General features: G+C 48.2%; 1 protein-coding gene across 1 annotated transcript in view; it reads left to right on the top strand.

Annotated features, from left to right (window-relative positions):
* Positions 1–13713, top strand: part of FAT2 (FAT atypical cadherin 2) — a 45386-nt gene that overhangs the window by 9254 nt on the left and 22419 nt on the right. The window contains exons 3-9 of the mRNA XM_066197450.1: positions 1172–1233; positions 2056–2367; positions 3023–3233; positions 5495–5634; positions 7546–7821; positions 8234–8444; positions 9380–13432. Coding sequence (XP_066053547.1) covers positions 1172–1233; positions 2056–2367; positions 3023–3233; positions 5495–5634; positions 7546–7821; positions 8234–8444; positions 9380–13432 — 5265 coding nt within the window. The remainder of the gene's footprint in view (positions 1–1171; positions 1234–2055; positions 2368–3022; positions 3234–5494; positions 5635–7545; positions 7822–8233; positions 8445–9379; positions 13433–13713) is intronic.

Below are 13713 nucleotides of genomic sequence, written 5' to 3'. Positions count from 1 at the left end.
GAGAGTTGAGATGGGTTCATGCAGCCAGGATTTACATGACTTTCAGGACACGCAAGGGCACATGCTCACACCACTGCACATGCACATGGCATCCCATGCAATGCATTTCCCAGGGTAGCATGAGCCTGTGTCACTGCCTGCTGTGCTCAGGAGAATTCACCCTGCCTTTCATTGGTGTGAAAAAGCGGAACTTCCCTTCTCAGGCAAGAGGGAGACCTTGATAACTGGGAGTGGACAAAAACACTCACATGTGTCAGCCTTCTTGACTTTCAGGAGGTCAAACATTACATATACAATTTCCACCATTTGCAAAAATGATCTAGAGCTGCTTTTCTCCAAAAGTGAAGAGTTGAGGCACTCAGCAAGGGCTGTTATGAAACCAGACATGGAAACAGAAGCCTCAACTCCATCCTTTCCACGCTTGCATCTACTCAGCTCAGTCATGGACAGGCCGAAAAGAGGCAATTATGATGATTTTGTTTCAGCTCTAGTTTATTATAGCCACAATTCTTCCCTCCTGCATCCAGCCTATTCCCTGTGGTTAAACTACTGTGTATTTTTCAGAAATCCCTCAAATCTTGGAACTGTTGGAGCACTCATTCTGTGTCTCAGCAAGGCTTAAATAATATACCAACATTATTTTTGACTGTGTACCTTATTTTTAGCCCGAATGCATTTGTTCTAGCAGTTGAGGAGAGGGTATTTCCCAAGACAAACTTTTGTCAAAACACTGTAAATTACAAACAGCAAGGCTCAGCACAGGGAAAACAGGAGTAGAGACTTGTTAAGAGACTTGTTAAGAGGCCAGACTTGTGCCAGCACATGCAGAATGTTTCTTACTTAGAGGCATAAGAAAATTTTTGTTTTCGTGGTCCTGCAGCTTTTCTCACCTAATGCCTTGCCAACCCTCAACTGATGCAGGCATCTGGTAGGTGTTCCCCCTCCTCCATGGTCTCTGTGATCAGAAAGCAGCAGCAACACCTCCACAGCGGGATTCACGCTGGGAGGGGATGGGTTACCCTCTGGGGGTATCTGTCTTTCTCCTCTGATCACAAAGGGAACCTGAAACAGGGGAGGTGGGCAGGCTGATCTTGGGCACTCAGGGATCTGATCATCCCTGGCTTTCTTTGCATGCTGAGTCTTGGAGCTCAAAGGGTTTCTTTCTTGGCAGGTCTGATTTCCACGACTTCACGGCAGCTGGATCGAGAATACAAGGCTGAACATATCCTAGAGGTGGGTAATGATGATTGTAATTAGCTTTATTTACCTACAAGTGTATTAAGTCCTCAAAGAGCTTTCCTTGCAAGTTGGAGCACAGAGAAAGAATCTCATCCCATCAGCTCCCAACTGCTGGGAAACTTAATTAAATGGGATGTCTTAACCCAAGAGACAGCTGCAGCAGTACTGTGGGGTTTATTTTTTTCTTGCTGAAGACTGGAGCAAAAGTTCTGTTCTGGAAGCTGTGGGAATGCAGGAAGAGGACTGGAACTGTCCTCTAGCAGGATGGTTTCTACATTATGAGGGAAAGAACAAGCCAGAGAAATCCACTCTCATTTATCTCATTGTATCAGATATTACTGTGTAGCTTTGGTCACCAGCCCCCATCCTCAGCTGCTCACAGCTATGAGTATTCCCATCAGAGGGATCTGGAGGTTTTTGAGTCTATCAGGGTCCATCATTTCTCTCTGCAATGCAACATGCTAGAAGCATGCACAGGCAGGGCAGGGTGAGGATGGCTGGTATCTCGCCAAGCCATTGCAATACAAATGTTTTCAGATGTGTGTTCTCTAATGACCAGCCTGACCCAGGGCAGCTGGAGGCAGGAGCCCTGCAAACTCATCCCCCTGTGCATGGACAGACCCTGCACTGTGCCAGCTACAGCCACCAGGCTTTGTCCTGCAGAGAGGAGCAGTGCCTTTGAAAATGTTGATCTACAAATGCAGACCCACACAAAAACCCCTAGCTGAGTCATTGCCCACCAGGATGGAGGCTGGCTGGTGACACTCTAGGTCACACCTAGGAGCCCTGTCACCTACTCCCTTTGCCTGCTGACAGGTGGCTGTCTCTGACAACGGAGAGCCAGCCCTGAAGTCCACCAGCAGAGTCGTGATCCAAGTCCTGGATGCCAACGACAGCCCTCCCAGCTTCCCCCACAAGCTGTTCATGGTGCAGCTCCCCGAGAGAGAGGCCTCGGAGACCCCACTGCCCGTCTACAGGCTGATCGCCTCCGACCGTGACCAGGGCCAGAACAGCCAGATCACCTACACCATCGAGGAGGAGGAGGAGGGGATATTCACCATCAACCCCACTACTGGCACAGTCTTCTCCAGGAAGGCTTTTCCTGCTTCTGAATACAACATACTCACGGTGAGAGGAGAGGGAAGCACAAAGAGCTGGTGGGAAGAGGCAGGTGGAGAGGGGAAGAGAGAAAAGGGTTCAGAAACAGAAAAGATAAAAGGAAAGAGATGGAGAAAATGCAGCAGTGGAGAGGAGGAGAGCTTGAATAAGGCAAATGTGTTAAGAGGGCGAGAAAGTGGGAGGGAATGATAAGAAATGCAGAAGGTAGGAAGCTACTAAAAATGGACAATAAATTTCAAATTAACTGTCCAACCTACCTTCAGAGAGGAATACAGTGATCCATGATCCCATACGGATGTGGACCCAAACCTGAACAGTCTTTGGGTTCCATCATGCCCTTATATGGCATTCTGATCAGGCCATGGAGCTTGGACATAGGTTCAAAGCATTCCCACAATCTGTGAGTCCTTGCAACAAGACTTGTGATGCAGGTCTCTGCTATGGATACAGCTTGGCAGATTTACTTGACTGTAAAGAGGAATTTGGGTTGTATGGCTCTGCCTTGGAAGCAGCCAGAGCATGGACCACTGGCTCAAGACTTGTTTCATGGGATTTTGGGCACGCTGGGAGCTGAAACTCCTGGTGGGTGGGAGAAGGAGCTTTCCATGGAGTTCCCATGAGCTAACTCAGCTTTCTCCCTGCCTGCATATGCCTTTCTCTGCAGGTCAAGGCCACAGATGGTGGCAGCCCCCCGCTCTCCTCCCACGTGAGGCTGCACATCAGCTGGGTCGCCCGGCCCAGCCCTTCCTCAGAGCCACTGGCTTTTGATGAGCCCCACTTCAACTTCGCCGTGATGGAGACAGACCCTGTGAACCACATGGTGGGAGTGATCAGCATTGAGATGGGCCCCAGCCAAGTGTGGTTCAATATAACAGGTGAGACGCAGGAACCAGAGCAGGGCAGCCGTGTCTGGGAGCGTTTGCTCCGGCTCCCTTGGCTTTCAGCGCTCGCATGCCTCAGCTAATGGGGTTGTTTGCTTTAGGTGTAGGTGAGCTGTGGGGAAAGCTTTCTCACAGGCACCAGAAGGTTTAAACAGCCATTAGACAAAGCTGCCCATCCAAGGCCTCCAGTGTCAAGTGCAATTACCCAACATGCTTTCTTAATGACAGTCTGGAACTTGCCTGTGTTTGAGGTGTTCTCCGATGTCGCACTAGAGGCAGGGCATGCCAGTGCCAGCTCCTCCTGGGAATCAAGTGACACTGTTGGTTTTGTTAGAACTGCCTGCAAGGATCCAGGTGTGTGGCTGAGTGTTACAGATAGCCCCCGATTCTCCCTCCATGTTGAGTCTTGAGTAGGGAACTGAGAAGCAAGCATTTCTCAAAGACCTGGTCTGCCCTAACTTGTGGGGCTCTTCCTTCCTCCTCACCACATCCCAGGGGTGATTAAGAATCACATCATCCACATCCATCACATGGAATGTGGAACTCCAGGGCCTGCTCTCAGGTACACAATTCAGAGGGGACGTGGGCTGTCACCCCAGGGGACTCTCCAGGCAGCGTGTGCAGAACTGGTCCTACCAATGAGGGCCAATTGCGCTCATGTAATTTGATGTTTTGAAGTGGTGCCCCAATCTACCTTACACAGCCTTTCCCTGGTACTGCCTGCAGGGCCTGCCCTTGTCAGACAAAGCCTAAATTGGGCAAGCAAATAGTTTTTCCCCTTACTGTGTTAGGGCAAGGATAATGGTGGATATACAATTAAGCAACAAGAGATACACCACTACAAGGAGCAAGACAATATCAGTGAAAGGTTTATCTGGCATTAGTAGTGTCTACTTGGGTCTGCAGAATTAACAATGTATTCCCCTGAATGCTATTCCATCATTTCCCTGCTGAGCGCTGGAGCATAGCTTGACCTCATCTTTCCCAGTTCCTAGAGCTCCAAGTGATGCTGAAGGCTCTCTTGGTTTTGATCCTGGTGGAAAAGGACAGGATTCTATTTTCTCTGCAAGGGAAGGAAAGCCTCACAGTAGCTGGCAACCACGGGGGTGATGCAGAGATCCAGGAGCCTTTGGTGCCTCATTCAAAGTTCCACATTTCCCACACCACAAACATTCTGTCACTGGGATTGATGGAGTCTGCAAAAACTCTGACAAAGCAACGTCACTCTTCATCTCTTTCCTTTTCTGCTTCTTTCCATTAGGCATTGTGCACAGGAAGCTTTTCTCTCTTTTCTCAAGGAAAGACATCAATGGGTCTCTTTGTCTCTACTTCTTTCTGTCTCCTTCCCAGGAGGAGAGCAGTGGTCCAGATGGCTGGTGAGCCCTGCATTCCTCCAGCAAGGGAAGATATGTAATTTTACAACCAACAAAGATTTTACCAGCTGATAATAGAATAAAGCAGCATCCAGAGCATCCAGTAGCCAGGAGGGAAGAAGTTGAGACCTGAGATAAATTACAGAAAAACTCTTTCAGCTTCTCCATATCACAGAGCAGCTTTGCAGGGTTAAATGTGCAAGAGGGACCCAACAGGTCCCAGCAAGCGAGGCATGAGAAAGGAGCTGCCATGCCAGGGCTGAGCAGCAGTAGGGTGAGGGACAGCCTTCTGCTGCTGAGCTGCTCAGGCCTGCTGTTCCTGGCAATTCTCAGCCATCTGGGTTGGAGGCAACAGGCTCTGCTCACCCTGGAAGCACCGTCTGCCTCCCCAACTGTTGGAGTGTTGGGAATTCAGGTAGCCCACAGGCCCCCAGCCATGGTGATGAGGACCATTGCTGATATGCCCCCAGTGTGACCTTGAATCAGAAGCCAGCAGGAGCCCTGTTCTACCCAGCACATCCCTGATCCATGCTAAGCCAGTGATGGTGCATGGCTGGAAACCTTGTGCCAAATAAGTCAATGCTCAAATGTGCCTGTTGCCAATCTAGCCAGGACGTGGCATGCATAAATGCATCCTTTCCCCTTCTCTGCTCCTCCTCATTTTCTCTAATTCCCCTCACCTTCCTTTTCACACTCCTTTGTTACTATCTGTTATTATTTCTTTGTCCAGCTTTGCCTTGTCCTCCCTATCTCCTGTGTGCATCTATCACATGTTGTTTTGAGTTTCCAGATTTGGGAGAAACTTTTCCTGTGGCACTGTCCCCAATCTAGCTGACTGTAAGTGCCCTCCTGTTTCCCTTTTTTGTCTCCCCCTTTTCCCAGGTGGTGATGATGACATGGATTTTGACATTGAAAAGAGTACAGGCAGCATGGTCATTGCAAGACCCCTGGATGCAAGGAAGAAGTCAAGCTATAATCTGACAGTAGAAGTCACTGATGGGTCCAGTACGATCAAAACCCAGGTAATATTTTTTCTTTAGTGGAGATCCCACTGAGAGGGAGCATATGCCAAAGGGAACCTTTCCTCTGAGTCTGCTGAGCCCTGGATCAGGTGCCAGGCACAGGAGTCTCCTTACACTGTGATCCTCCATTACACAGTGACCTTATACCAAGCTAAGATTGTTTTTGTGCTGTTGGAAACATAGTTGAAGATCAAAGAGAGATGCAAAGTATGAAGAAAAGACTTCCTTTCTTTCCCATTCCCCAGTTTCTCATTTGCAGAGAACTCAAGTCAGTAAACACTAGCAGCACTGAAAGCTGTGGCAAGATGTGACATTGCAGGGAGGATGAGGTGCCAAGAAAGGCATACTGGCCTCAGCCCCAGCATGGCCTCTCCCAGCACTTCCATCCCCATCTGTCACCTGTGCACAAATATGTCCCTGTTTTGGGTCTCCCTGCTACTGTGTAGGAAAGCCTGGGTGTTTTCTGTTGACCCTAGGCAGCACACAAGGACACACCTACACCACCAGCCAAACTGAGGTGGCAGTTCACACACTCAGACCTCATCTTAGTCTCAGCTGCTCAGGCTGAATTACAGCGCATCTGGGACAACATCTTAAGGGAAGTGTGTGCACAGTTAGGTCAGGCTCGGGTCTGTGTTCCCGTGTCAAGGGTTGTTCCTGGGATAGGCTAGCCCAGGTACAGCCAGCACAAATCCATCTGCAAGAGGTGAGGTCAGGCCCAGGGAGTGAGTGAGGCAACTACAGAGATGCTGTGGGCTCTGAGCTGCCACATAAACTAAGTGCTGGTAAAAGGAGGCACTTCACTCTCAGGCACGTCCCTGAGCCACAGCTTAAAATGATGAGATTTTGCCCATCTTTACCTATCCTGTGGAGGAGTGTTCAGGGCATGATCTTTCACTAGTCATTCTCTCCACACATAAGAAGCAGCCAAAAATCCAGCCCTCGATGCACAGGAAGGTCTAGGACGTGAGTCACCTGTCAGTGATGCTTATCATGTGGAATTCACAGTGGGGGATGATGAGTGAGGAACTCCACCATTCCTGTGAAACGTGATGCTAACGATGGCCATTTGTCTCAACTACCTTCAAGTATTGTTCCAAATAAACAAACAAAGCCCCACCTTGCCTAGTGTTCATTACCTGCCACCTTGCATCTCATCCCTACGTTTATTTTGGCACTCAAGGCCTCTAGCAGATGTCAAGAAACCTGCTCGTGTAAAACCCCCATGGCATGCTCAGGTTTGCTAAAGGAAGCAAATTATAACACTTGGTTGGGACTTCCTAAGATGCAGGAATCACATCAGTGGGAGGGTCAGGACAGCCGGGATAGGAGACCACACAGGAGAAAGCAGTGACTTCCCCGGCAGGATCCAGGATTGCTGGCGTGCGCTGTTAAATGCAGAGAGCAAAACTTGGCTAAAAAGGGTAGAACAGAAATTTTGCTTCTCCACACACTTGCTGCTCTTGATATAGGCCAACCCCTCCCTTCTTTTACCAAACATCCCCTTCTGTCAGCTTTCTGTTGAGTAAATAATGGGGGTTGCTGTGTAGGCACCAGCCAGCAGCAAAGCTGGCACCACGGCTGAGCTGCTGCTGCTTTCCATGGCAGGCTGTGATTGTTTCCCCGTGTGCCAAGTGCAGGCACGTTCACTCTGAATGCCTTGCCAGTCTGGAGAGGCTTTAAAAAACGAGAGGAAGCAAACTGAAAAACACAAAAGGAGAAGGCACAGCAGGAGTTCCTTGGAATGAAGGACAAAAGGGCTCCCGGTCATCATGGATGGCAAAGCTCCAAGAGTTGGAAAACTGTGATGGTTACAGCACTCAGAGTATGTCAATGCCCGAGGATTGGTAGCTGAGATTTTACATGGCTGCATGTCCAGTTGCTGCCCTCACTGTGCTGTCTCCCCCACAGGCATTTATCCACGTGATTGACATCAACCAGCACCGGCCCCAGTTTCTTGAGAGCCATTACGAGGTGAGGATTCCTGAAGATACCCCCTCAGGGAGAGAAATCCTTCGAGTCAGTGCAACAGACAAGGACAAAGGAAAGGGGCTCATCTACACCATCCATGGCAGTGTGGACCCCAAAAGCACAAGACTTTTCCAGCTGGATCCAGGCAATGGAGTCCTCACAACAGCAGAAGGCTTCAGCTCCCAGCCCATGCCTCAGCACACCCTCACAGTGATGGTGAGTCCTAACCAAACCCTGCTGAGTCCACCAGCTTGGCTGGGATATATGGGTCACTGGAGAAATTAAAGCGGTTCTAGCCTTCGAGGGAGGATTTGTCTGGAACAATAGGGAAGAGGAAAGCAGGGTGTTAACTGTATGGCTAAATGTAGTTAACACCCTGCATTCCTCTAACCACCTTCTTTGGAGGGCCACTGGATTCTTACAAAAGGAAGCACAATGTGTAATAGTTAATGTTTGGTTTCAAATTCAAGGCTGAGCTTTGCTGCTGAAACTTCCAGGCTCATTTCCAGCCAGGGGGTTGGTACTATTGCAAAACACGCACCTCTGGTGATTTCCTTGGAAGATGGTGCAGGCAAGGCTGGCTTGTCCCTGGGTGTGACTGTTCCTGCTCTCTCTCTCTGCCATTCAGGTTCGAGACCAGGAGGTCCCCATCAAGCGGAACTTTGTCCGAGTCATCGTCCACGTGGACAGCTGCAACCTTCACCCTCCCCAGTTCAGCAGCATCCACTACGAAGCAGAAGTGCTGGACTCAGCAGTGGTGGGCACAGAGGTCATACAAGTCAGAGCTCTTGATCAGGACCAGGGAGCTAATGCTGAAATCCACTACTCCCTTCAGGCAGGTAAGAGCCATGCAAACGAGACAATTTAGGTTATGATCATACCTGCATTACTGTGCTCTAACTGGTGCACCAGCTTTTTCTAGGGCTGTACTGTTCTAAAATGTGATTTTCTTCCTACCCAGAAAAAATCCAGAGTGAGTAGGTAATTTCCATAGTACAGAATATTAGCATCTTTTCTTAAGAAGGCTGCTTAATGTTGAGTCACTGGTCTAAGAAAAATTGTGACTGGACGAGTTAGAACAACCTAAAATCTGCTCCTCTTTGTCCATGGGAACTATCCAGCTGTTAGGCAAAAGTAGTCCCAATTCCCACAGGAGTCATCATCATTCCACTATTTATACCAAGAAACACATCCTCAAGGAATGGTGAGAACCCTCTCTGCATTGACTGGTGGTGGTTTTGAGTCATTCATGGTCAGTGGGCAAATATTTTATCATTCACTATAAAGGTTAAAACTTGAGTATTTATGTCTGTGCCACACGGTCTATTTAGCCTGTAAACTCTTCGCAGGAGACAAGCCATCCTTTGCTTCATCTTTCTCACTGCAATTTAGATCAAGGACTGAGGAATTTAATTGCTCCTGAAGTATTGGTAATTACAAGCATGACAGGGCTTGAAGGAACTAGTACTGTCTGTGCTACCATGTTCTGCACATGAGGCAAAAGCTTCAAGCACATGCTCTGCCACCACTAAATATGCTTAAATTAGAAGGGTGTTTATCGCCAATTTACATTTTGATTGATTCAAATGTTAGCTCACAGATCTCAGTGGGTTCATTTGTTCTTAAAATTATTTAGAAATTAATTATTTTCTCCTAGTAAAAGAAACAGATGTTAATCAGGTCTGCAAACAGGAGAATATATGAAAAAGAGTTTCAGAAAACAAAGACCAGTAAGGTGTCTGCATTCTTCACTCTGTAATTTCTTTTCTTGCAGGTAATGGGGAAGGCTTCTTTAGCATCAACCCATATTCTGGAATTGTTACAGTTGCCCAGAAACTGGACCCATCCAGGCAGGAGCGATTTACTCTTATTGTAAAGGCAGAAGATCAGGGGTTTCCTCAGCTTAAAGATTCTGCTACAGTACATGTCCACATTAGACCCTCGGATCGAACCCCTCCAAAATTTCCAGAGACTGAATACATCACAGAGATCAGTGAATCCACTGCTGTTGGCTCTCCTCTGATCCAGGTTTCGGCCATAAGCTTGTCACCAGTCAGCTATGAAATAAAAGATGGAAATGGAGATGGAGTGTTCTCCATGAACTATCAGTCAGGCCTTATTTCCACTCAGAAGAGCTTAGATTTTGAGCAGGTGTCTTTTTACCAGTTGAAGGTCCGTGGTACCAACATGGCTGGAGCATTTATGGACGCTGTGGTGCTCATCTATGTCATAGATGAGAATGACAATGTGCCTGTCTTTGTTAAGCCTTCCTTCGTTGGCTGGATCATGGAGAATGCCCCATCACAAAGCATGGTTCTGGATGAAAGCAATGCTCCCCTTGTGACCTGTGCAACAGATGCTGATCAAGACTCCAATGCTTTGCTGGTCTATGAGATTTTGGAACCAGAGGCACAGAAATATTTCACAGTGGACCCCAGCACAGGGACGCTGACCACTCGTGCTGATATAGACTATGAGCTCACCCCAGTTTTCCATTTCAGCGTACATGTGCACGACAGTGGAAGTCCCAGCTTGTTCGCATCCAAGCCTGCCAAGGTCACAATCCACGTTAAAGATGTCAATGATTCACCTCCAGTCTTTCTCAGAGACACTTACGACATTTCTGTCCTGCTACCTGCCCACGCAGGGATGGAGCTTTTGTCAGTGCAGGCAAAAGATGCAGATTCGGAGGTGACCTACAGCATCGTGGAAGGGAACCTTGATAATGCTTTCCATATCCATCCACTAACTGGTCTCATCTCCATTCTTAACACTACTGGCCTGAGAAGTTACCGAGAGCTCACAGTCAGAGCTGGTGATGGCTTGTATAAGAGTACTGCTCTGGTGAGGCTAAATTTAACTCGGGCACAAGGTACCAGCCTGAAATTTGATCAAGACATGTATACAGCAACTGTGATGGAGAACTCAACAGATGAGAAGACTCTAACTATTCTTGGGGTCAAAGGGTATCAGCTAAATGAACCCCTTTCCTATTCACTTTTGAATGAAAAGGAAAGGTTCAAAATGATCCAAGCCTCTGGGGTTCTTCAGACCAAGGGTGTGAAATTTGACCGCGAAATGCAAGACATGCATGAGGTAGCTGTGGAAGTGAAGGACAACAGGAAGCCACCAAGAGTGTCCCAGGCCACAGTCAGAGTTTATGTAGAGGATGTCAATGACAACCCCCCGCAGTTTGAGAATGTGCCATACTACGCCTCGGTGCAGGATGGCACAGAGCCAGGGGATGTCCTTTTTCAGGTGTCAGCAACAGACAAAGACATAGGGGCTAATGGAGCTGTTACCTACTCATTTGCAGAGGAATACAAATACTTTTGGATTGATCCTTACCTAGGAGACATCTCCCTTAAGAGGCCTCTTGATTATCAAGCTCTAAATAAGTACAACCTCCGGGTCATTGCTAAGGACAAAGGAGAGCCTCCCCTGCATGCTGAAGAGGAGGTTGTGATCAGTGTGAGGAACAGATCCAACCCTCTGTTCCAAAGTTTGTACTACCGAGTGAAGGTGCCAGAAAACATCCCCCCATACACATCTATCCTCCACATCCAGGCCCGCAGCCCTGAAGGCTTGCGCCTCATCTACAACATTGTGGAAGAAGATTCCCTGAAACTCTTCAACACCGACTTCAAAACTGGTGTCCTCACTGTCACAGGGCAGCTGGACTATGAGCTAGAGACAAAACACACATTCAGTGTTAGAGCCACAGACACAGCCCTCGGATCCTTCTCAGAAGCCAGAGTAGAGGTGGAGGTAGAGGACATTAATGACAACCCTCCTGTGTTTTCTCAGATCATTTACACAGCATCTGTCTCAGAGAGTTTGCCACCACAGACCCCTGTTGTCCAGCTCTTTGCCTCTGATAAGGATTCGGGCAGAAACAAAGTGGTCTCCTATCAGATCATGGATGATGGTTCAGATGCTGCCAAGTTCTTTAATATTGATGCCAGCACAGGGCAAATAACAACAGCTCAGGCACTTGATTATGAAACAAATCAACAGTTCCGCATGAAAGTCCGAGCTGCAGATCATGGGGTGCCTCCACTCAGCAGCGATGCCCTGGTGATTGTAAATGTGACAGACATCAATGACAACCCCCCTGAGTTCAGCCAGCTTCAGTATGAAGCCAAGGTCAGTGAAATGGCTACATGTGGGCACATCGTGATCAAAGTCCAGGCCCTGGACCCCGACAGTGGAGACACCACCCGGCTGGAATACGTGATCCTCTCGGGTAATGACAATAGGCATTTTGCCATCAACAGCACTTCTGGGATAATATCCATGTTCAACCGCTGCAAAAAGGACTTGGAGCCATTTTACAATCTCAGAGTTTCTGCTTCAGATGGAGTTTTCAAGAGCACTGTACCTGTGTATATCAACACCACAAATGCCAACAAATACAGCCCCTCTTTCCAGCAGAATGTGTACGAGGCAGAGCTGGCAGAAAATGCTGAGATAGGAACTAAAGTGATTGAGCTGCTGGCTATTGACCCTGATGGTGGCCCATATGGCACCATAGACTACACCATCATAAATAAACTCGCCCATGAGAAGTTCTCCATAGACAATAAAGGCTGTATTGCCACACTGCAAAAACTGGACAGGGAAAATTCCACAGAGAGAGTCATTGCCATTAAAGTCATGGCCAAGGACGGGGGTGGGAAGGTGGCCTTTTGCACTGTCAAAATAATCCTTACAGATGAGAATGACAACCCGCCTCTATTCAAAGCCTCTGAATACACACTGTCCATCCAGTCCAATGTCAGCAAAGGCTCCCCTGTCATCCAGGTACTGGCTTATGATGCTGATGAAGGTGCAAATGCAGATGTCATTTACTCTGTTGACTCTGTGGAAGATGTGGCAGAAGACCTTGTTGAGATCAATGCTGCCACTGGGGTTGTTAAGGTCAAGGAAAGCCTTATTGGTTTAGAAAACAGAGCCTTTAACTTCAAGGTGAAAGCTGAAGACGGCAGACCCCCGCACTGGAACTCCCTTGTTCCAGTGAATCTCCAGATTGTCCCCAGGGAGGTGACGTTGCCAAGGTTTTCTGAGCCCCTTTATACATTCTCTGCCTCTGAGGATCTTCCAGAGGGGTCAGAAATAGGGTCAGTCAAAGCTTTTGCAGAGGATCCCATTATATACAGCCTGGTAAAGGGAACCACTACAGAAAGTAACAAGGACGAGGTGTTCACACTGGACGAACAAACAGGAGCTTTGAAAGTCAAAAAACCTATAGATCATGAGACCACCAAGTGGTACCAGGTTGATGTCATGGCTCACTGCTCACATCTGGAGACTGAGCTGGTCTCTCTGGTCTCTGTGAATATCCAAGTGCAGGACGTGAATGACAACAGACCTGTTTTTGAGGCAGATCCCTACAGAGCTTTTGTCATGGAGAACATGCCTTCAGGAACCACAGTCATTCAAGTGACAGCTAATGACCAGGACATGGGAAGTGATGGGCAGGTGACCTACAGTCTGGAATCAGAATCTGGCAGCCTCCGCGGGCTGTTCACCATTGACGGTGAGAGCGGATGGATCACCACCCTGAAAGAGCTGGACTGCGAAGACCAGGAGATCTATCGCTTCTATGTGGTGGCCACTGACCATGGCAGGAAGGTCCAGCTCTCTTCCCAAACCCTGGTGGAGGTCACTGTCTCTGATGAAAATGACAACGCCCCGCAGTTCACCTCGGATTTCTACAAGGGGTCGGTCATTGAGAACGCGGAGCCTGGGCAGGTCGTTGTCACCCTGAGCACCGTCGACGCCGACATCTCTGAGCAGAACCGCCGGGTCACGTGCTACATCACCGGTGAGTTTCTCCTGACTTGGAGTCTCCAGTGGGCTGGAGGAGAGTATCATCTCAAAGCGAGGATTTGGTACCCTTGTCTTGCAGATTATTAGTACAGAAATAGTGTGTCTTGGTTTAAAAAGACAGGTGTCTGCCAGGGAAAGCTGGAGCTTCCCTTGGAATGGAGAATGTAAACCCCCTCCCTCCAAATTATTATAATTTTGCAATTAGGGGCTTTCAGGCAAAGATATGGGAATAGGAATAACAGTTCTTCACTAGGTATATTAAAAATACAAATGTAG

This window comes from Chamaea fasciata, unplaced genomic scaffold (genome assembly GCF_029207755.1).
Source record: "Chamaea fasciata isolate MVZ Bird 193981 ecotype frontalis unplaced genomic scaffold, bChaFas1.0.hap1 SCAF_15, whole genome shotgun sequence".
Classification (NCBI taxonomy): domain Eukaryota; kingdom Metazoa; phylum Chordata; class Aves; order Passeriformes; family Sylviidae; genus Chamaea; species Chamaea fasciata.
The sequence above is the reverse complement of the archived record's forward strand: the minus strand, read 5'-3'. Positions and strand labels throughout refer to the sequence as shown.